Source organism: Polypterus senegalus, chromosome 13 (assembly GCF_016835505.1).
Source record: "Polypterus senegalus isolate Bchr_013 chromosome 13, ASM1683550v1, whole genome shotgun sequence".
Taxonomy (NCBI): Eukaryota; Metazoa; Chordata; class Cladistia; order Polypteriformes; family Polypteridae; genus Polypterus; species Polypterus senegalus.
This window is the reverse complement of record NC_053166.1, coordinates 71,267,796-71,292,525: the sequence shown is the minus strand read 5'-3', so window position 1 is coordinate 71,292,525 and position 24,730 is coordinate 71,267,796. Positions and strand designations below refer to the sequence as shown.

Genomic DNA, 24,730 nt, shown 5'->3' with positions numbered 1-24,730 from the left:
ACCTGTCAAGCGGTGGGATTTATTAGGCAGTAAGTGAACAGTCGGTTCTTGAAGGTGACATGTTGCAAGCAGAACAAACGGGCAAACGTAAGGATGTGAGTGACTCTGACAAAGACTAAATTGTGATGGCTAGACGACTGGGCCAGAGCATCTCTGAAACGGCTGGTCTTCTGGTGTGTTCCCAATATGCAGTGCTTAGTATCTACTAAAAGTGGGCCAAGGAAGAAAATTGGTGAACCAGTGGCATGAGTGCACAAGGCTCATTGGCGTAAGTGGGGAGGTTGGGGTAGCACGTCTGGTCCAGTCCCACAGAAGAGCTACTGTAGCACAGATTACTAGAAAACGTAATGCTGGCCATGAGAGAACGGTGTCAGAACACACCACAGCTTGCTGCAGACCTTTCAGAGCGCCCATGCTGAGCCCTGTCCACCCCAAAAGAACCTACAATGGGCATGTTAGCATCAGAACTGGACCATGGAGCAATGGAGGAAGGTGGCTTGGTCTGATGAATCACGTTTTCTTTTAGATCGTGTGGATGACTGGGTGTGTGTGCGTCATTTATCTGGGGAAGAAATGGCAGCAGGATGCACTTTGGGAAGAAGGCAACTTGGCAGAGGCAGTGTGATGCTCTGGGCAGAGTTCTGCTGGGAAAACTTTGGGTCCTGGCATTCAGGTGGATGCTACTTTGACACATATCACCTACCTGAAGATTTTTGCAGAAAACGTACACCCCGTCATGGCAATGGTATTCCCTGATGGCAGCGGGCTCTTTCAGTAGGATAAGACACCCTGCCACACTGCATAAAGTGTTCAGGAATGGTTTGAGGAACATGACAAAGAGTTCAAGGTGTTGACTTGGCCTCCAAATTCAAAGATCTCAATCTGATCGAGCATCTGAGGGATGTGCTATAAAAACAAGTCTGATGCAACAAGGCCGCACCTCGCAACTTACAAGACTTTAAAGGATCTGTTTCTAACATCTTGGTGCCAGATACCAGAGGATACCTTCAATGGTCTTGTGATGTCCGTGCCTTGATGTGTGGTGGTACAAGAGGGAGCTAGACAATACTAGGCCTACAGTTTTAATGTTATGGCTGGTCAGTGTATGCTAATCCACTATAATGTTAGTACATGTCATTTCTGTGTTTTCCCTAACTAGAATTATTTTGGTACGAGGTTATTGCTCCATGATGGTTGGTAGTCTTTAGCTAACCTCACCCACAGCTTAACTATACCAATGAACTAGAAACAATCCTTTTCTCTCCTTCTCTCATTCCACTTTTGCTCCCACCAGGTGTTCTGTGCCCAGCTGATGGAGGAGGCTCGAACTCGCAATTCTTTCCCTGCTGATGTTGTGATGGGAATCTTTTCCAACATTTGTTCAATCTACTGTTTCCATCAACAGTTCTTGTTGCCAGAGCTGGAGAAGCGCATGCAGGACTGGTGAGTCTTCGGGTGTCTTGGAAAGCGAGAGATTTAATGGTGGGGCAGGTGGGGGATTCTGTGGGATGTGCAGGTGAACGCTTTAGGCAGGTATTGAGCTACTGACCAGGGACGCAGATATTTTGGACCCTAAAGTGGGTACAGGGGCAGCTGGCAAGTTTCTGTAATTTCTCAAAGATAAATGTGCTTAAATTTAAAATAGAGATTCACGCCTGTCAATGTCATCAGGGGGTAATCTGCTAATTAAACTGCCTGTCAAGTTGCTTCCTAGGTTTTTTATTTTGGTTCTTGCCATTTAATTAAATTTTATATACTCATCAGTTTTTGTGAATTAGCAAAGAATTGCAACTTTTTTTACTTACTTAATCACATCCTGAAGCTCCTGACTTTAGGTGTTGCATCAAGACCTTGTTTGGCCCCATGAAATACAGAACCCCCTGGACCTGCAGCGTCCTCTCTCAAGGTGATGCCAGCTTGTGTTTTTGACATGGATGATGCAGTGTGCCCATGTTTCATTGCCATCCTCTCTGTCTGTATTCCAGTTCCCGCTCATGCACTAGTCCGAGGTCTCTTTGGCTCTAGTTCCGTTTTTGGGCCCTCCACGTATATTACAGTATGTGAGCTCAGGCTAGAAGCTTGCACTTTATTTAAGTGGCATGAAAGAAACTCACTGGCTTCCAATAAGGAAAGCCCCTGCTTTACTGAATGTTCTCTTGGTGGAAGTTCACACGGGGCTTTTAAGAGAGGGTGTTTGCAGAGAGCCTGCTGGGAGAGTTATAAATAAACTAAGTTGAGCTGCTGCGTGTGAGTACTATGCATGATTCATCCACTCAGTCAAAATGGCCATGAGATTTAAAGGAACAGAGGCCTACTCCACTCAACTGTAACTATTAGTCATGCTGTGGGCCCCCTCCTCTCTTGGTTGTCTATCAGCTGCGGCCTTTAGGGGCATCACTGTGCACACAGGGCAGGACCCTCCTCCTGTCCTCTGGATGCTGAACAGCAGCTGAGACAAGTACAGATGCTGGAATGGATATGCACTTTTTAAAGCATGCAGTGAACCTGGTCTTGACCATTTTAATTCTTGCTGCATACCAGCCAGTCTCTTCAAACTGGATCACGTCTGCTATGCTGATGGACCCAGACAGTTTTAGGTCCCCAAGTGTGGCAGGTGCTACAGTCTGGGTGAGTATGAAAAATGAGCCTGAATCTGATGGCCTGCAATCCATGAGGTTCATACCTAAATGGAAGGGACACAGCAAACTCTGGGACCCTGACTGATCGTGCACCTCAAGTTGTCGTTGCTAGTGAGTGGACACGTCTTTTGGGCTTGAGATGATTCTGGCATTGGCTGATTCCACTAATTATAAAGATGCATAGCTGGACAAAGCAGTGCCTCCATTTTACGTGCTGCAGCACAGGATAGACAAGACCAGTTTTGCATGCCCAGTTTTCTCCTTGTTCTTCCCCTGCCAACAGTGGCGTAGCTGGGGTGGGGTGGTGGAGGGGGCAGTCCGCCCCGGGCGGCACATTTTTGGGGGCGGCATTATTGGCCACAGGGCTCAGTACAATTCGTGTGTAAGCAGCAGGGTTCGGAAAAATATCACTAATGTATGAAAAAAGTGAAATTCTCTGATTTTTAACCACAAATGCTTGAAAAATAATGTTCAGACTGTCCTTCTGCATCAGACACAGCAGTTGAAATGTATGAGGCAATGACAAAAATAAACATAAACGTTACACCGATAATAATTTCTAGGAAGATAAACAACTAATTTACAATTTATAATTTTGTTTCATTATTAATCCGAATGCGTTCTTGCTCTGCACAGAAAACATCCCCACCTATTACTTTGGTTCTGGTTTTCGTAGCTTAATTATATTAAACTAATAATTAGAACACGGCTTATCAGTGCGTCTATACTATATTCTTGTCTAGTTGACAAGATTTGCTGTTTATATATGAATAAATCTATGCAAAATGTATCTTAAATTTTTTAACATATTCAGATATGTTGGAGGGCGGCAAATTGAAGCCCCGCCCCGAGCGGCACGAACTCGAGCTACGCCACTGCCTGCCAATCCATTTTGTAAAGATTTTCAGAAGACTCCACTTGACGCAAGTGCAAACCCAAATGATTTACTTTTAACAAACCCAATATGCAACAACCTAACATTGTTATATGGCGTGTTTGTAGTGCACACCTTCCAAAGCTTTAATAGAAGCATTTCTGTACATCTTCTGCAGGTGGACAGGCCCAGTGACAGTGGGTCTGACGTGGAAATTGTGCTCGAAAGCCTCGTATATATCACAGATAGTGTATTTAACAGTGGTTCTGCTCGCACACAGTCCCGGCTGACTCAGATTGAATCACTGCCCAGTAACCGCATACGTGAGTGGGTCCGGTCCTGGACTGGCACCCATCCAGGGGTTTGATGAAAGGATTAATAATGGATATTGGACTTCAAAAGTAAAGCTTAGAGCCTTGGCTTAGAAAAGAAATCAGTAAAGTCTCCCAGTGAATGGAAATTTACAGGAACTTTGACTTCTGCAGCCTTGCAGTATGAATATGAAAAGGGGAATTACTGATGTGCTGGCTTGTCTCCCAGTACCTCAACTGAGGAGAAATACAAGTGCCACTCCTCAGACCTGAGTTTCAACATGCCCTGTATGTTTCCGTGTGTGCTCTTTTGCATAAGATGTCACTGCTACCGTCAACAGGAGTCTACGCGGTTTAAAGGGCTGTTTATAGGGCATGGCTGGCCATCGTTTTTTTGCAATAGCTTCTGTTCCATTATAACATGAGCTTTAAAACAAAGCAGCAGGCACTTCAACATTAAACTCTCATCCATCTCAAGACACACAGCTATGGACAGGGCAGATTTAGAGTCCTCACATAACCTAATATGGATGTCTTTAGGCCGTGCGGTGAAAACCGCCATCCCTGCCCTGCGGGAATCCGTGGAGCCACAGCCAACCAGGAGGGCTACCCCCTGACGTCCCAGGGGAGGGAGAGCCTTGGAGATGCCCTCTCCCCCAGTCCCTCCATCCAGCTGGTGTCCCAGCCGGGTAATGGCCATGGCCACCCGTCACCCCTTACATGGAGAGTCAGTACCCTTGTGTTTTATCATCCAGCTACAAAGGAGTTAGATTAGATTAGATTTATTTTATTAACCCCAAAATGAAATTCACATGCATACAGCAGCAAAAACAAAGAAACAAGGATAGAGACTCACAGGACAAATGATACAGCCAATCAATCAATCAATCAATCAATTAATAAATTTATATTTTTCAGATTTTTCAAAATAGCATTTCAAAATAAATTTAACAAGTACATCTGGAGGAAACATTGAATTGCCTGATAGGAGTGGGCAGAAAAGACCCTGAGAGGCACTTCTTAGAACACCATGGAGGAATGAACCTGTGGCTAAAAGTACTCCAAAAGACCACCTCATAGAGGGGATGGAGGGGATTTTTAAATTGGCATCCAACTTTTCCACCATCTTCTGTTTCACAAAAGCTTCTAATGTGTCCTGGATTCACCCTGTGATGGAGCAGGTTTTCCTGATATGCTAGTTAAGGCATTCTGCATCTTTTGAGCTCCAGTTGCTTCCCAAGGAGACTGTGGCATAGAACACCACACTGGCGACTACTTGACCGATAGAACATTTCCAACTGATTGCTGCACATATGAAAAGTCGTGTGCCTCCTCATGAAGTCCAGTCTGCTCTGGCCATTCTTGTACAGCGTCACTGTGTTGTCAGACCAGTCCAGTTTGTTGTTTATGTGAACCCCCAGGTACTTGTAGCTCGGCACAACTTTCATGTCATCCCCCTGAATGGTGACTGGTCTCAGGGGCTCTTTGACATGCCAGATGTCCACCACCAGCTCTTTTGTCTTGCTGATGTTGAGTTGCAGGTTGGTCTCCCTGCACCACAAGACAATGTCCTCCACGACATTCCTGTACTCATCTCCATTATTAATGCAGCCTGTGATGGACGAGTCATCTGAGAATTTCTGTAGATGTCAAGCACTGGTATTTGTGCTGTGAGTCTCTTGTTCAGGAAGGGAGACAGGACAGTTCCCTGGGGTTCTCCCACATTACACACCACCATTTCTGACACTGGATACACTTCATGTCACCATCAGCTGTACTTTCTAGTTTGTGTACCCAATCAAATGTCTCTTCTTTTCCATTTGAAGTGAAGGTTTCCATAATTAATCTGCTTGATTCATTTTGTAGAAATCTTTGAGCTTTACCTGAGCCCTGAAATGTTATAATAAATACCGATTTATCAATAAATACTAACTGTAATTTTAAAATGGTGGCAGTACTCGCTTTTCATATAAGTGGCTTTCTGACTAATATCAGATGTGCGTTTCTGCTTGCTTGTTCTTCTGATGGCGAGTTCAGACTAACATGGGGACTCACACCTCCCCTCATTCACTGTGCCCCTTTGATTTAACGCAGACATGTCCTGCAATGATTATTTCTCATCTCTTTGTGCTTGAGCCCCTTAGCTTGTCGTTTCTCCTTATCATTTAACTGATGCTCCCTTGGTAAGGTGCACATGGAGCCGCTGCCTCTGCTGTTTGCTCCTGGAGTCTGAATTCTTAGTTTACAGGTGTATCACGGGTTATTTTCAATTTAGCACGGCTCTATTTCCTTGAAAGCTTTTATTTACCAAAAGGGTGTTGAAAGATGGCACTTTTCAGAAAGTGTCAAGTCAGTTTGGTGTTCACACTTTGTGGTATTTGCAATTAATTAAAGTCTCTAATGAGATCTTATCAACAAAGAAATGTGTAAATATTAAGATGTGAGCATAGTACAATAGAAGTAAACATAGATCTAGCTTTTCTCTTGACACTCAATAACTCTGCACAAAGACATTTACGAGACAAACCATTAAAAGAAACGCACTCCCCCACTTTGTGTAGGCCCCCTCACTCTGAAACGTTTCCTTGGGTAGCTTCTGTTGCGGTGGAGCCTACACTGCTTCAGACGACTGCTGCCATTTACAGAATTGTGAATCCACGATACGGTCAGAGAGTTTTGATCAAGTGCATCGCCTCTAGAGCTGTTTTGTTTTCATTAATGTAACATTTTAAACTACTGGTAACATTTACAGAACACTGCACTAATGTTCTTTTCTGACATTTTGCTGTTTTTAAAAGTGGGACAATCTCAGAGGCATTTGAACACTGCACATCCCCAAGAGGAGTCTGCTGCAGGGGTTTTTCTTAATTCATAAAAACGTTTTATCTTTAATTTCATGTTCATCCATCACCCTCTTAACGGCGGTATCAACATGCTCTTTCATCATCTGTGGCTGCTTTTTCTGCTCTAACATTGATACTTTTGAAGGTATTGTGTCAAAGTTGGGAGTGTTAGTATTGTGACAATCCCAGACTCCCGTGCAGCCATCTAAAAAGATCAAGCGCCTCTAGGATGTTACGGTAAGGCTGGGCCTTTGATCCAAGGCCGTTCTCTGCTTTTGTTCTCAGCACTCCTCACTGAGACTTGGCAGGGTAAGGTACACGTGCAGTGAATTCCCTTGCCTTATGTTTTAAGCAACTGAATTCTTTTTTCTCTCCTGTGTACACACAGGACCACACTTTTCCACAGCATTCCAACTGATAACCGTGTGTGCATTTACAGTGTTTGTGTCCGTTTAAGATGGAGACTACTATAGCATTACCATATGCAGGAACAAAACGTTTATCACTATACAGTGGAACCTCCGGTCACAACCATAATTTGTTCCAAAACTCTGGTACCAACCCGATTTGGTCGTAACCCAAAGTAATTTCCCCCATAGGATTGTATGTAAATACAATTAATCCGTTCCAGACCGTACGAACTGTATGTAAATATATTTTCTTTAAAGATTTTTAAGCAAGAAAATAGTTAATTATACCATAGAATGCACAGTGTAATAGTAAATTACAGTATATGTAAAAACATTGAATAACACTGAGACAAACACCCAGGCTCCCTGCTCAGCTGCACACGCTCGCTCGCTCTCCCTCTCTCGCTCTCTCTCCCTCTCGCTCGCTCTCTCTCTCTCTCTCTCTCTCGCTCGCTCTCCCCTCTCTCTCTCGCTCGCTCTCCCTCTCTCGCTCGCTCTCTCTCTCCTGCACTGGGTTTCTCCTCCTGCTTCTTGCCTTCTCCTACAACCTCCCGTTCTTTCCTGTTCTCTTCTTTTTCCCTTTAGCCGACTCGCGCTTCTATTTATGAAGAAGTGTGGTAATCGTGGCAATCAGCAGCTCCTGGGAACAATTACGGATGCGGACCGCTTCTCACCTGTGCACTTAAGTGAGAAACGGCCACATCACGAACTCCTCAGGAACCGCTTCAGCCACACACCACCATGCCCCCTTCACTAAGCCGCGAGTGCGGTGATTATTTATTAAAACTGACCTTTTTGACAGGAGCTGTGGACCCGCTATACCACAGGAGGAAGCTGGGTTGAGAGGAAGTTACAGTTTTGAGGGAGAGTCCCTCTCTCTGCGTGACGCACCGAGAACAATGTACAGTACAGGGAGAGACTGAACACGTGCAGAAATCATCGGTGCGTACGAACCGGAAGGGAAACTGGCTTGTTCGTCAACCGAGTGTGTGGTCGTGAACAGATGCAAAAGTTTGGTGAACTTTTTGGTCATAACCCGATTTGTACGTGTTCCGAGACGTCCGTGAACCGAGGTTCCACTGTATTTGTATTTTTCTATCTGGCTAATAACAGACAACGTTTCTTCTACATTGACTGAAGTTTTTGTAGGTTTTGTTCTCCCATTTACTAATCCTGGTTGTGCCCATTCATCTTTGCAGGGAGTCAAATCCCCGAATTGGAGACATTCTTCAGAAGTTGGCACCTTTCTTGAAAATGTATGGCGAGTATGTAAAAAATTTTGACCGTGCCATGGAGCTTGTCAACTCCTGGATAGAAAGATCGTCACAATTCAAAGCCATCATTCACAATATCCAGGTGAGGCCTTTTGGGAGCTCAGTTCTCTTTTATTTTCTTTTCCAGGTGGACATCTGTGTGTTCTACGTTGAGGAGGAGAGGACATCTTGTTTGTGTTTGTTTTTGTATTTCCTGCATTTACTTTTCATAGACTAAAGACTTTAATTGTTTAACGGTCGCAGTTAATTGAAAAGTAGTCTATTGGGGTCATACACAGAACAATAATTCATTATTATCTTCATCCCCACCATCAACTCCAGCATGCTATTCAATGCCATCAAAGCAGGAGCGGCCCAGAAGGGTAACAAATCGCACAATGCCAGGCCTGGTAAACTGTTATGTGTTTTATTCCTGTAGAGGGAGGCTGTTTGTGGAAATCTAACCTTGCAGCACCACATGTTGGAGCCCGTGCAGAGGATTCCACGCTATGAAATGCTCCTCAAGGACTACCTGAACAAGCTTCCATCTGACTCCCCTGATGTGAAGGATGCTGAAAGTGAGTATAGAAGTAAACTTTGCTATATTCATTATATTTAGAGAGCTACTAAAGGTGGGCATACACTTATGATGGCGTCATCTGAAGAAAGAGTGCCATGCTCAATAGGAAGCTGGCTGCATTTCATAGGACCAATTGATTTATGATGCACTATTCAAGCAAACATAGGGCTGCACTGTGGGCTTACGGGTCCTGGGAGGAAGCCTGTGTCTGGTCATTGTCCACATGGAGTATATGGAGTATAGTCACTTTCCTCCAGATGCTCCAGCAGTTCCAAACTGGCCCTGTGTGAATGGGATTGTGGGTATGTGGATAAGTACACTGGGTGAAGTACCTGGTCCCCTTTCGAGGGCCTTTTTCATGCCTGCTCCTAATGCTGCTGGATTAGGCTCTGCCCCAAATGACCGTGACTTGTTTTAAGCAGGCATGACAGTGTGCGTATTGAAGCTGTTATTAATAGTAGTGGCCTCCATAAAGTTGGACCTGCTATTTTGAGTTTATGATGTCCTGCTAAGACAGAAAAATGAACCTCTTAGCACCAAAATGGGTAACCATTCTATAGCAAAACCTAAGGCGTGATAAAATACATATACAGGTAAAATTCTGTTACAACAAACTGCCAGGGACCTAAAAATATTTCGTTGTAATGAGATTCTGTATTTGTTACTATAGTGCTTTCTTTAACTTGCGTCCAAGAGTTTGCAATCATTTCAATAGCTTCTTTCACATTAATTTTAATCTCCTCCTGCCTACAAGTTATGCTGATGAAAATTTTTCTCAGCATTTCCTTGTGATAATACACTTTCAGGGTGCGAATGATGCCCAAACCTAATGGCTGAAGCACTGTTGTGCAATTAGGTGAGAGAAATTCAATGCAAACATTATCTAAATGTGGACGCATGTTGTGGGCAGCAGTGTTATCAATCAGAAGCCGAATCATCCTTTTCTTCTTCTTCGTATTGTGAGGTTTCTGAACTCTTTTGGGATTCCCCCCTCCCCCAACTCCACACCCAACGGAAACATCACTCTGAAGTGCGTCCTGAAGCGCGATTGCCACATCTGTGTAAGATTGTTTGTCCAATGCCGGGGCAACAGCAGGCTCACAGCGGTGCAGTGAGGCGCCACAGAAGTAAATCATAAAAGATTGGGGTTGTGCTATAAGTCCTTGTCTTCACCCCAAAACACGAGGCTGAGTCTCAGTACTTTAGTAAAGCCAGCTTTATTCAGCTTGAAACAGGAATAGCACAGTTATTTATTGTAGCAGGATCTGCCACTCTGCTATACACAGACACAGCCGTCCAGCAGGGTCATGGCCAGGTTAGTGGCCAAGTAATCCTGTTCACTGCATCACCCATCAAGATCTTTTCTGTTTGTTTCGGTGAAGAGCCGCAGCAGAGCTGTGAGGCTGCTGTTGCTCCGGCAATGGATAAACAGTCTTCCACAAATGCGGTGATCGGACTTTGGGATGCTGTTCGGCATGTTGTCCAGTTAGGAGACGTCCCAAGAGAGTTTAGAAACCTCACATTTTCTTGAATGAGTGCCGCATTAATAGGAATGTCTCATGAACGAGCATCACTGAACCACATACAAACTGCTTTTTCGACGTCTTCAAATGCAGCAGTTCACATACGTTTGCAACCCAAGATTTTTCTTCTTTTTTTGCTCGGTCTTTCAAGAAAGTTGACAGTGTCAATGGCGAAATTCTGAATTCACTGGCAACGTCTTTTTTGTTTTTGCCGCAATCAACAGGTTTTTTTTCTAATATGAATTGTTAGCGTTTTTTCATGTACCAGGAAAGTTCGAAGAAAGAAATTTTTTTTTACAATGTTTCTGTTTGGGGATCATTGTGCACAACTGAGCTGCGACCACAGAACTAACTGCTCTGTGGATGATTCATTCAGGCATTTCAAGGTCTTTTGGGCACTTTGCTGTAATGAAAGTGTCTGCTGCTGAATGTACCTCGTAGTAACATTTCTATAGACTTGTGTCATATGGGAAAACTGTTGAGCCCATAAAAATACTTCTTTGTAATGAAAATTTCATTGTAAAGATATTTGTTGAAACAGAATTTTACCTGTATATAAATATGTACTGTACATACGATCTGGATGTTGACAATAATAAACTAACAGAACATGGTATAAAACTTGACTTTTACTACAGTGTCCTCCCACTAAATGTTCTTAATCCAGAGGAGACACCATGACACACTGACCGTCTCTTCACTCTTACTGTAACTGGATGTCTAGTTCCACAAATGTAAGACACCTTGATAGCTGAAGGATGCAGAGAAGCACAGAACAGATAACTGAACACTTGGCTGGTGTTCTTCTTTTATACTTGACTTGGCTTCACCCACCACAGCCATGCTGTTGCAGACCCAGAATGCCATTAGTTTGATGCTAACTGTCAGTAGTGCATGTGAAAGAGAAAGGAAGTGTTGTTTTAATGGTGACAAAGTGGGAAAGCTGAGGTGACAGGTACAAGAAGAGTGTGTTTTTTACTGCACAATTACTACTTTATCTTGAAAGCTTTAGAGGAACAAAGCCTTCTAACTCTGTCCTCTTTTACCAGAGTCCCTGGAGCTGATCGCAACTGCCGCTGAACATTCCAATGCAGCCATTCAGAAAATGGTAAGCTGGGTGGCATATTTTCTTTTGGACTTGTTATAGCAACAGAATTTAAGAAGTCATGTTTGCCTTCAGGGGTTGTGGCTTTATTCTACTCTACCAATGTTTGCAGGACTTCTTTGACAATGTGTTAATAATTATTCATAAGTAAAAATTCCCAAATACCAAAATCAAACAGCAAGTCTAAATTGATGATGTCATGAATGGTCAAATATCTGAATTTCCAGCATTTTCAGATAACCATGAGAATCAGAACTCCACCGCACATTTTGTTGGTGGTCACTGGGTGCTCTAAACTGCACATGTCAGCCACCAGACTGCGAATCATTAAGGCAGCGGTGGGCAAAGTTAGTGACTTTGATGGTTGTGACCAAAGGTCTCTCACTTGCTGCGTGGTGTGATGCAGCAGGTTTTCGAGATCTCATTACAGATTATGTGCAACACTTCATTATTTTTCAAGGGAAATGGGAATTTGTTTTTACTTTGGAGTGGAGTGACACTTTAACAATCTTGTTATTTCTCTTGTTTGTAACTCCAATACCAGGTACTTGTTGCCATTCAAATTAGGGGATTCTAACATTTTCCAGAAGTTTTTTTTATTTATTTTATGATGCATCTGGAAGTTGAGGCGATATGGTCATTTTATACTGATGATCACTACAATTTTTTTTTACTATTTATTTTGTGATAATATTTTTATTGAGTTGAGCAAACAAAAAACAAAAATAAAGACAACATGGTTAATGGATATTAAAATAAAAATATCTCTGCAATAGAGAGAGAGATAATAAATATTTGAACATTTTGGAAAATGAATTCACTGACCATCAGTCACCCAGCCATCCACTAACTGAGCATCAGCTGTTCATTTTTTTCAGATCAGACACAGAATTCCCGTTGGTCGTGGATGCAGATAACTCATAAAGTATCAGTTTATCAAAGGCAGACGTCCGTCAGACATGAGCAGAAACAGAGTTAGAGACTTTCCAGTCTAGAGGCGAGTGCAACATGGCAGCAATGGCACCAGAAAAAGGACAGCAGAGATCTAAGAGAAGAAATATGGAGTAGGGAGGGCTGAAGAAAGCGATGGAGGCAAAGGAGCAAACCAAGGAGATTGAGGGGCAGCCCCTAAGCATTAGGAACATTCCAGGCGCACTTCAAGAACAGCAATGGTCACATATAAGAACAAAACTATCGACATGATACATGAGCTTGAATTGAATGTGTTGATTATTTGCGTTTTTGGAGGAAATTGTGATATTTTTAAAAGTGGAATTGCAGAATGATGGATGTGATGCTGAAAGATCAAATTTGTAGGCAAAGGCTTGCAAGCTGATTTACGAAGTATGGCACGCAATGTGGAGGCTGGTGTTTCATGTGGAGAAGTGAAATGAGAAAAAACGAAAAGAGGATGGGCGGGAAGGGACAAGGGTGGCTGCAGTCTACGTTTCTGAGATCGTAATTGAAAATAAAAATAAAGAATAGGAAAGTAGAAGAAACCTGGCACGTCCAAAGCCAGGAGTCAGTAGAAACTTCTCTTACTTGTAAATTCCAAATCGTCTTGACGTTTGGTCATTGAAAGACGGGTGGCTGATAGGGAAACCACCAAGGGAGAGCCAGGCCTTTAAAAAAAAAAAGAAGAATTTACAATATTGGAGGGAATGTTTTCTAAAAAAGGAACTGAATAGATTTCAGAGAAATGTGAATTAATGTCAGTGGAATTGTTGGTAGAAAGCTCTGATTTGAAGTCAAATCTCCGACACCTAAATACTAGAAATTTACTCAGCTGAGTATGTTGTTCATGTTAAGGGACTTCAAATTTAGGTTTGTTGTGGTTAGTGATGTCCTTTCTAGAAACAGAGCATTAATTCCTGCCTAGTCAGAGTTGTAATAAGTTCATTACTGGTGTGCGTACTTTTTCAAGATGAGAGATGAGATTCTAGCCCAGCATTCTTCAATCGTTTTAAACAAGCCAAACTGCTGGTAAAAGAGCTTGTGAATTAGCACACTGCTGCTCCTATAGCTAACCAACCAAATATGTCAGATCATGTGTGACATGAGAATTGAAGTTTACATAAATTGGAAGTGGCAACAGCAACATGTCATCAAGCAGAAAATACATTGTGTAATGACTGATGTTGAAAATGAAAGAATTATAAACTAAATCCATGTATCTCACATCTTTTCCATTTTCAAAAAATGATGGTAGAAAGAATATAAATGTTGTGAATAAAGATCAGTTTTCAGTTGTATTAAAATAAAGACAACTAACAACAAATTAGAAAATGAATGTCCTCTGTAACTATGGGGGCCATGTCCTTCTCTGTGGAGCACATCTGCTCATCAGCGACTAGTCATGGAAAAGACTGCAGTTTTGGGAACTCATGCTCTTCATTTGCTGTCTTTATATTCCGTAACATGGTGGTGTTGCAGGTGGTGATACACGTTTCTTGTGTTACATTGAATTGCAGCAATGACTTTCCCAGTTTATATTCGCCTTCTGTTTATCCCGTATCCTGTTTGCTGAAGCCAATATGACCAAATGATACAACCATGAATAATGAACCCTGCAGAAATAAAACTCCCAAAGCAGATGACCTTTTCTGATTTCTAAGAATTGAATATTAATGTCATAAAAAAGCATCCTAAACTTAAAGTAGATTAGGAATGCAATAATCACAGTGCTAATAGTATTACTGCCACTACACATATCCTGTGTAGTCTTCTATATACAGTACATTGTATAATAATAAACCTTGCAGTGACATCTCCATTTAAAATATAACTAAATTGTTTGTTTTAGGAGCGTATGCACAAGCTTCTCAAAGTCTATGAGCTACTTGGCGGAGAAGAAGACATTGTGAATCCCACTAATGAGCTAATTAAAGAAGGACACATCTTGAAACTCTCTGCCAAGAATGGGACTACACAGGACCGCTATCTCATACTGGTGAGTAAGACTCATGTACGTCACGTGTCCCTCACCAGAACTGACAGGTACAACCAGAACAATCCCAGAATACCTTGTGAAAGAAAAGAGGCATATGAAGAGCTACGACAAAAGTAGTTGAAGGGTACATTTTTGATGTTCTCACAAAGCAGCTGGCATGTAAATAAGTCACAGTTTTTACCAGTGACAGGGTTAAAATGTTTAGGTAGGCCTTAACACAAGCCTGAAGAAGGAGCTAAAATTTGAGGGCTTTAAGTAGAGTGCACAAGAATTGACTTCTCCAGTCAAATCTTTTCTAGTGATATGTGAGTGTCTGCTCATTCAGTTAGTTCCTAAAGAGCGAACTTCAGGGAAGAAGGAAACAAGTGGACAAAATAAAATACAAAAACACAATTAAAGGTACAAAAGCAAGTTCACACCCAAACATTGAAATGCCAAAATGAAAAATTATCAAAGGTTGCTTAGAATTTTATCATTTTCGCAGGCCTCTTTTAATAGGGCAAATGCTTGCCATGTCACCACAAGTCACATAGGGCCTCAGTAGACAATGGAAGATGATGTGTTGGCTCCATGCTCCCTGGTTGCTTCATGTCTCTGTCAGCCAATATGTACAAAGGGTCCGCTCCTACCCACCTCTGCGTTGTTCAGTCATTGGCCCTTCACTGTCCTGCCTTTCAGTCCTGCCTTGGCTGCCCTTCTTTCTTTCTTCCTCTCTGATTTCTTTCATTTGATCTTGTTTTCTTCATCCCCTCTTTCCATCTTGCAGACTCCTTTTATGTTCCCTGATTGAGTGCAGGTGTGGACTTCCACCTACTCTGTGGTGTCAATGAGGGTCCTGACTGACTCGCAGACATTTGTATTTGAATGCACAATCAGCCAAGCACCCTGATCAACTTCATGCACCAGTACCTGTTCAGAGCCTGCACACCCTGGGACCCCTTTATTTATTTAAAAATCAAGCTTCGCCATGGAGCTCTTATCACAGATCATCTAAAATGAAAATAAAATGAAATACTGTATTTACTTTAAGTTTAAGTTCTCACGTGGATAACTGGGGACTTGATTTTACCGTATAGTTTCTGATATTTTATAATGTCGGTCGTATAAGTCGAATGCGGAAAACTCCCGCTATTGCTCCAAGAGATGATGTTATGCTAACACCCACCTGAGAGAGTAACCACGGAGCACACTGCCCACACATGTGACCACACGGTAATACCTGAACTATTTCAAAGGGACATTTGCACTGCTTTGTGTTTTTTGTATCTCACACCCTCATACACCTTTATCGTAAGAGCATCCCTTATCTGTGATGAAGAGTTCGACTGGAAGAAAATATGAAGCCGGTTTTACATTAAAAGTCGTTAAAGTAGCAAAAGAAATTGGTAACTGTGCTGCTGCAACAAAACTCGATGTGTCTGAGAAACTGATGTGGGATTGGAGTAACCAAGAAGATATAAAAAAAAAATAATTTAATTAAGTGTTGTATTTTTGAACGGGCGCATAAGTCGGGCTCTAAATTTAAAATTGATTTTTCGGGTTTCAAGACCCGACTTATACGTGAGTATATACGGTAAGTAAAATGCTGAAATTACACTAAAATACCAACAAATGTACTAAAACAGCCTAACAGTTCTACCTGACAAGAATGAGACGGGTTTATCTACTAGGGCTAGTGATTCTGGATTCACCTGTCGCTTCATGATTAACTTTTACATTATTTTATCTCCGTGTATTTCAGTTCAACGACAGGCTACTGTACTGTGTTCCCAAGTTACGTCTAATTGGTCAGAAATTTGGTGTGCGTGCCAGGATTGATGTGGCAGGAATGGAGGTAATCAGAATTGTCATTTATTGGAAGAAGAAATGCACGCTTGAAACACGTTGACACAATTTCCAAATTCCCCACCTCATTTTGTGTTTTCAGGTTAAAGAAACGGGCAGTGCAAATTCCTCAAAAACGTTCATAGTGTCCGGAAAACAAAGGTCCTTGGAACTGCAGACGGGGTAAGCGTGTTTGGATTTACAATAAGAGTAATCTGAAATATGGTTTTGGTAAAATATAATTTCACCAGGATAGGCCTAAACCCACGCTGGAGTTTGGTGAAGTCAGTTTGACGATGGGTGTTTGGATGGACTGACTGAACAGTTAGACCTCATTGAAATGTTGATGTGTCAGCTCATTATGACAGTAGAAGGATTGTTTCCTTTAATTTTCACATCTCAATACCTTTGCCTTTGCTAATCGGAAATAGTTTTATCCTGTATAAAATCATGTAAATCAAAATCAAAATGAAAACGTATGCTTACATACAGCAATAGCCATAAAAGAGGCAAAACAGTGAGTAAGTTCAATTGACTTTTATATAACACATCTCCTTTTATAAATCTGGTGCAGTATACATAATAGTTTTATTAATATTAGTTGAATAGTTTGAATAGCGGGTGGCACGGTGGCGCAGTGGTAGCGCTGCTGCCTCGCAGTTAGGAGACCTGGGTTCGCTTCCCGGGTCTTTCCTGCGTGGAGTTTTCATGTTCTCCCCGTGTCTGCCTGGGTTTCCTCCCACAGTCCAAGGACATGCAGGTTAGGTGGATTGGCGATTCTAAATTGGGCTTGGTGTTTGTGTGTGCGTCCTGCGGTGGGTTGGCACCCTGCCCAGGATTGGTTCCTGCCTTGTGCCCTGTGTTGGCTGGGATTGGCTCCAGCAGACCCCCGTGACCCTGTGTTTGGATTCAGCGGGTTGGAAAATGGATGGATGGATAGTTTTAATAGCTTTATTCATTCATCTGCCCATTTTGAAACCCACTTAAATCACTTTGGGGCATTTGACCAGCACACATCTCAGTGGCTTGGGGTGTAAGGCAGGAACCAACTCTGGTGAGGGGACCAGTCCACTGTCGGGCACACACACACACGCCAGGCCGCTTTAGAGACCTCGGTTATCATAACACTCTTACTAGACTATGGGAGACAATCTGAAGTGTGCTTGTTCTTTCATCACTTGTTGTAGTCCGGAAGCTGTAGTGAGGATGCCAAACCGCTTAGACAGCACGTCATATCGTAGACCCGTTCTGAGCTAATAAAACCCAACGCTGACTTGTATGTTGTATGTCAGAACTCGTCTCGTCTCGTCTCCTGAAAGCAAATGCCAGACCATCACTTTGTGTCTTTCTCCCTTTTCTCTGTGTCAGGGTCTCATGATGGGCTGATGTCTGTTGTCACGGTCTAGATGTATGATATTGTTTTTTGTTCATTTATGCTTTTCAGCTTTTTTTATGAAGTGCATCAGCTTACACTGAAATAACCATATTTCTTTCTCTTTCAAAAAAATGAAAATGAACAGGGGAAAAAAAGCTTGCAGTGCGAACAGAGCCTGTCAAAAATGATCACTCGACAGTTTCAGGACAGAACCTTGAAAGCGCGACACAATGAGCTGTGGCATTTTGTGCCAGAGGGCCTCTTAATGAAGTCAATTTTGAATCGAACGCCTGGGCAATGCCTCACACCTGTCAGTTTTTGGTTGGTTTAGTACAATACAAAACTTCTTTGTGTTAAGGGCATTACACTCGACAAACCAGTATGACAAATGATAAGTGAAACTGAAAAAGCGTCGCGTGTGATTTGCATGTCTCAATTCTGTTGAAGGTTCAGGCAAAAGTCACAAAACCCCTTGGCAGAAACCTAAAGTATTTCAGAGCTGGAATGAGTGTGTAATAGTCTAAACATTTATTATAAACAGGGCCCAAGATTAAAACTGTCCTCGCCTATTCCACTCAAACGCTTACAGTGCGACTTGTTAATTAGCAAATGGCCTAGAAAGCGTTGCCTTGCTGATTTTTAAATCATGGTGCGCTCGTAACGTGCAAACCTTGTTAAAAGGTCCGTTGTACATTATTTAGAACAGCTTGATTCTGTAACTGAAAACATGCTAAAAAAGTAAAAGGGTAAAAGGTTTGTCAATTCGTTCTTGTAAAGCTGTGCGACGACAGAATGTATGAAAATGGCACCTTAGTGAAGACCACGCGGTTCTTTAAATTTGTTCTGCTAATGCATTGCGCAGTTGAAGTGGATCCCTTACTGATTATACAGTATGTCTTTACTTTTTAACAACACAACACTGATAACCTTTTAAGGCGGAGTGGTGGCTCTGACGATAGGGATCTGCACTGACAATCAGAAGGTGGCTTGTTCGAATCCCGTAAATGCCGAAAGGGACTCTGCTCTGTTGTGCTCTTGAGCAAAGCCCTTAACCTGCAATTGCTGAGCGCTTTGAGTAGTGAGAAAAGCGCTATATAAATGCAAAGAATTATTATTTTTAAGGTTCGTCCGAGATGTACATGTTTAAATGTGTGTCCAATGCTGTGCTGACCTACAGTGAATCCTAATTAAAGACTGACCTGCACGATTGCTCACCATTAAGTGGGATGTCATATGGGCCTGTTAGGATGTGGCCGTGTTGACTGAAGGACGCCTACGGAGCCTCTTTGCTTAAGTAATGTCACTCTTTGTCTTTTCCACAGAACTGAAGAGGAGAAGAGGGACTGGATTCAGGCAAGTATTTGATTCATTCTTCACCAGATGCAGTGCATAAAATCTGCAGGGATAACGAAAGAGCAAATTCAGTCAGTTTGAATTTTACACTTCGGGGGTTTGCTTTTACACTTCTTGCTGAAAACATTAATAATAATAATAATACATTTTATTCTGTGACATCTCCCTTTGTTGAGTATTATTATCATTCTTCTTGTTCAGTGTGCTCACTTGACATCCTGGCCAACCATCTCGCGGATGTGGTTTTATCTTCATCTTTTTAGTAAACTCCATTATTTTTAATAGGCTATCCAAGCTACTATTCAGATGCATGTCCAGACTTTGGAAACTCTGAAAGTTCTCAACAGTTCCTTAAGAGAAGAAGACTACACTCCACCCAACTCGCCTGTAAGTACTGCGTCTGCACCTTGCGCTCTCTCTTTGTTAGTCTTAACTGATTCTGACCCAGCACTGCACATCTCTTAGTTTTCATAGCCATTTGCTTAACGTTTGGTATTAAGTGTTTCTCTATTTAAAATTCTGCTGAATGTCTTCTCTAGCAAGCCTGTGAATAAAAATGTGTAAAGGGAAGCACTGAATTACATTGTGCAACATATCTGTGGATTTGAAAATAGGCTTAAATGTGTATGGGAAAGCGGCCATCAATTTAAACAAGAATCTGCAAGTGATGCCCAAGTGATTTCTGGTAACCCTTGGGGACGGGCATGAGAAATGTTCTTTACCGCCCTGGCTGACCATCCTTTAGGGTGTTAGCTTGAAGGGACGATCCACAGAGACCTCTGCTATTCATGACAGTCTGTTATCATCTGCACTTCTGTTTTGGCAACGCATGTGACAGCAAAACTGTTCTTCTGCTTGTAGAACACAGACCTGGGTAAAAGAGCTCCGACCCCCATTAGAGAAAAGGAAGTGACGCTGTGTATGAAATGCCAAGAATCCTTTAACTCCATTACAAAGAGGAGGCACCACTGCAAGGCCTGTGGATATGTATGTACCATTCATTCTCTTGTTTGTAAATTTAAAGTGACTCTTAAAATATTCTTCTGCACTGCAAAAGAACCCCATTTAATAACCCCCAAAAATCACACCCCAGGTGTCAACCAATGCACTAAATATTCTCACTGCAAATACGCATTATTAACACCGAGGGCAACTTGGCACATCACACACTCCCACCCACGACTCACGGGCTCCTTAACACCCCCTGCCATGTCAGTTTCTTTTGAATGTCTGTCAAATAAGAAATGTGATGAATTTGCTACGTCTTTTAATAACAAAATTAACATTTTTGTTGTGAAGCACTTTGTTAATATTTTTTATAAACCTGCTATATGCATAAATCTTATTATTAATATCTACCATATACTAGAATGAAAAAAAATTGAAAAAATTAAAGTTGATGTGTTTGTGGCAGTGCGCCCTGTGACCATCCAAAGCCTCATCCACATATTTTCCCCATCTCTTGCCCAGCATTAAAGAGAAACACTGTGGCGTTCTGCTACGTCCGTAATGAAAAAGGAATTCAGAACCTGGATAGCTGTGTGTTATCCAAGCCAGAATCGAAACCATAGTGCAGTGCTGTTGTGCTCCCTACAACGGGTTGCCTTGTCATTTAGGACACAAGAACATAAGAACTGTGACAAACGAGAGGAGACCATTCAGTCCGTCAAGCTCGTTTGTTTAGCTAATAGCTAAGGGGTCCCAAAATCTCATCCAGACAATTCTTGAAGGTTGTTGAGGTTTCTCTTTCATCTACATGTGTCGGTTGTTTATTCCAGAGTCCCACAATGCTTTGCATGAAGAAGTGCTTCTTGGCTTGCGCTTCCCCCTCCATTCTGCTGATGTCCACAAGTATGTGTTACCCCCTTAAGCTGAAAGACTTCTGCTGGATCTATTTTATGGTTGCCTTTAGGATTGTGAAGGCCTGGATTAGGTCCTCATGCAACCTCTTCTGCTTGAGAGTAAACTGATTTAATTGTCGGATTTTGCCAGAGTAGGACATGCCCATGAGTCCTGGGATTCACTTGGTGGTTGGTTCTCCTCTGCAGAGCTGCAGAAGCTGCTATGTCTTTCTCGTACCTTGGTGACCAGAACTGCACACAATACTCCAGATGTGGACTTATGAGTGCATGATATTGTCTGAGCATAACACCGCTTGATTTACACTACTGGTCAAAAGTTTCAGAACACCTCAGTTTTTCCAGTTTTTCTTCAAATGTAATCAGTTGAAGTGCAATGAATGAACTAAGATGGTGAAAATATAAGCAGTAACCTGCCAGAGGTTTAAATTTAAAGATTAGATTAGCAAAAACTGAAAAAAAGGACAAATTAGAATACTAACACTTAGCCGAAGCCCGCCGTAGCATAATAGGAACGGAAAACGGTGAGAAAGGAATTCAGAAATCAAGGAGAAATAAATACTTCTTGAAAGACACAGTTGGGAATAGGTGTTTTGGTGGTGACGACAGATAATGAGTCGAAAGATCTAACCCTAGAAAAAGCCACGTACAACTGACCGTGGCTGAAGACTGGTTGTTAGAATCATTGTGAAGAGTAAACAGCATGTGGGTATGAGGAAGGCCGCGCTTTTGAAATTCGATTACGTAAATATAATCAATAACAACCTCAAAAAGATGTTGTTGTAGAATGTCTCTTAAGTAATTCCTGCACTTTAATCCAAAAGACTCGTACTACAATATCAGGTCTGTGCTCCGATCTTTGGGTATCCGACAGTGCATGTAGAATTTCCAGCCAAGCAGGATTACATGTGAAAGTGATAAATAAATGAGGCTGTCCGAAGTTACGTACTATGGCCATGGCATCCTACTAGTTTTGTTGCATGTATCTCGGACATCTTGAAATGTGGACGGTAATGTGATCATTTTACTTACACATACGTTGTTATTTTCAGTGTTTGCTTGCAGTGCGTCCTGACAGTCCTTTGTGTTGTTCCACGCGCAGATCTTGTTGATGTAAATATGAGATAGTTGAGACGCGCGCCCTCTGTTTTAACATGCGCATCTACGACGTACTGTTGGAATAGTTTGCCACTGGAGTGCAAAATACTAAATGTATTCCTCATTGCTAATCTGTACGCGTAAAATTGGCATTGAGTAAGCCTTATTCGCTTGGCGGTTCTTTTATTGGGAACACGTTATAAATCTTTGTGCCAGCCAATGTCTCCGTAAGGGAATAAAAGTGAGTAAACCATAGGATTGCAATTCATATTGAGCGTGGAAATCTGTTTACTGGAGTTGCCTATGGGACAGATGCAAATGTCCCTTTTGGCAGGCGGTTCACCATCTTCTCCAACGAAAATTGCTGTGCATTGGTGTGACATGTCGGGGCATTGTATCGTCGTAAATCCTGCCTTGGGTTTTACTCAAAAAGCATTCGTACAGATGTTGTTGGATTGGACTGAACGATTTCATGCATGTGTTTGTATGATTTAGCGAAGGGTTTGATGGTTCTGAGCATGGAATCTAGCTGGAGAAGTACATTTTCGCTGCATGCAGAGTTTGCTTTATTTTGTAAGCGTACTTCAGAAGCTTGGCGAGAAATGCCATGTCGGCTGTGTGTGGGCAGGACCGGTTTTGAAGGGGAGCCGCTGGCAGCATGGGAAGGGTTTGGAAGAGGACGAATAGGAATCGAGAAATGCCATGTCGGCTGCGTGTGGGCGGGACCGGTTTTGAGGTGGAAGCAGGATGAACCAGAAAAGAAATATATATATAAGAGATGGACCTTCTTCAGGGAACAACTAATAGGTGACAACCTACAGATGTTCTGCAATTAAAGTAAATTAAGCTTTGCAAGGTGGAGCAAACAGTTTGCACAGGTGTCCCATCTTCTGTTGATTACTTAAAAAACCCTCTGTCTGTCTTAAAACAGAGACTTGGAACAGATTGTGTTACAACATCCTCTGAAGTACTACGTGGTCCCCATCTGCTGTCCTTTTCACCACCTACCTGTACGTTGGCGTCTCGCTGTGCTTCATGTAATCCTGTTTTCTTTTGTTTTTCCTGCTTGGTCAGGTGGTTTGTGGGAAGTGCTCAGAGTTCCGGGCTCGCCTGCTCTATGACAACAATCGCCCTAATCGGGTGTGCATTGATTGTTATACTATGCTACATGGAGCCCCACCTAGCCCTGGATGTCCTGGACAAGCCCCTCAACGGCGCAAGTCAATTCTGGAGGTGAGCTCTGTGCTGCAGACTATGCAGTGAGTGAGTTCCATTTGTGTGTGACTAGCTCAGTGTCCCACATGTTCATCGCTTGTCTCCTGTTTCCCCCCACACAGAAGCAGGCCTCAGTGGTAGCCGAGAACAGTGTTTTATGCAGCTACATGCACTACATGGAAAAGGGCAGTGGCAAAGGCTGGCAGAAAGCCTGGTTTGTTATTCCAGAAAACGAGCCTCTTGTCCTGTACGTCTATGGCGCCCCCCAGGTAAGTACCAGAGCTCTTTTATTTAGACAGATAGAGTCCTGCAATAAGGAATTTGTCCTGTTAAGCTTGAGGCCAGACTTCGAGCTACATTTAGGACATCAACACTAGCAATAAGATAAGAGATAATGTTGTCTTCAAAGTGTGTTTTTACTGAAGGTGATTTCCTTTCATTTCCGGAATGATGATGATGGTGCCGCTGTTAGTCTGGAGCAGAGCTTTTGAACAGTATTGTTCATCGTTTTATCAGCGCTGTATGCCATGTATTTCTTCCCTTTTGAATGGTGTTGTACCGGGACGTGCTTTTAGAAGTGAAGGATCATTAATATAAGTAAAACAACATTACATCCATTAATCAAATGCTGCAGTCTGTAGTAAACTATCCACACTCTGGATGGAGGGTATCCATCTTGGTCATGTTGTTCCTGCTACATTTCACCACACCAGAGCAGACATTACTGCAATGCAAGTAACCTACCATGTGGAGGATTGAAAACCCATGTGTTAATCCACTGGGAGTGTGATGACCTTGATGAAGAAGCGTTACAGAGAGGCCTGAAGAATGACGAGTAGTGGTGGTATTGTCACGTGTGCAGAGCACAGTGAAGTTCTTACTTGCAAACACAGCTGTCATTTTTTTTTTTTTTTGTTGTTCAGGGTTTTCTGCTTTTATGGTTAATTTTTTACAGAAACAAATTGAATTAAATTCACCCACTGGATTGGTGTGGACCCTGGAAAACATTTGAGTTACAGTGACCCGTTTGCCACAGTACAATATCACCCCAATGCTGGGGTCAGCACAATAATGTTGCATTCTTTTGGCTGTTGTTTTCTGCTACGTGAAGGTTTTCTCAGATTATTATTTCATGAACTATTTTAAATGTATTAAGATACGCTAACCTCAGATTTACACATAACGTGTGTAATAAGACGGGGTCCTGTCAATGTAAACCACCAGGAGTCTCATTACTTGCTGGTGCTCTTAACCCAAAAGATTTAAAAATGTTTCGAGATTCATCAGCGTGAGGAGGTCATCAGAGGAGCGCCATGTGGTTTATCGTTGACAGACTGCTGTGCCACACCACACTTGTTGAAACGTCTCGGCGTCTTTTCCTGAAGCTCACCTTCTCTCAGACTGAGCCTGCTCAATGGCACCATCCTTGCTATGATGGACACACAACAACTTCACGATACTACTGCGTTACTGTAAACGATCTAAATCCCTAGATGGCTAATGTGCTCTGTAATTTGA

At 42.4% G+C, this 24,730-nt stretch overlaps 1 protein-coding gene across 2 annotated transcripts in view; it reads left to right on the top strand.

Moving 5' to 3' along the window:
* Positions 1–24,730, top strand: part of fgd1 (FYVE, RhoGEF and PH domain containing 1) — a 193,117-nt gene that overhangs the window by 159,659 nt on the left and 8,728 nt on the right. For both annotated transcript variants that reach the window (XM_039775922.1, XM_039775923.1), the window contains exons 6-17: positions 1,295–1,443; positions 8,277–8,433; positions 8,770–8,908; positions 11,483–11,541; positions 14,342–14,488; positions 16,230–16,322; positions 16,416–16,495; positions 19,010–19,040; positions 19,326–19,427; positions 19,902–20,027; positions 23,072–23,230; positions 23,335–23,481. In XM_039775922.1, the coding sequence (XP_039631856.1) occupies positions 1,295–1,443; positions 8,277–8,433; positions 8,770–8,908; positions 11,483–11,541; positions 14,342–14,488; positions 16,230–16,322; positions 16,416–16,495; positions 19,010–19,040; positions 19,326–19,427; positions 19,902–20,027; positions 23,072–23,230; positions 23,335–23,481 (1,389 nt within the window). The remainder of the gene's footprint in view (positions 1–1,294; positions 1,444–8,276; positions 8,434–8,769; positions 8,909–11,482; positions 11,542–14,341; positions 14,489–16,229; positions 16,323–16,415; positions 16,496–19,009; positions 19,041–19,325; positions 19,428–19,901; positions 20,028–23,071; positions 23,231–23,334; positions 23,482–24,730) is intronic.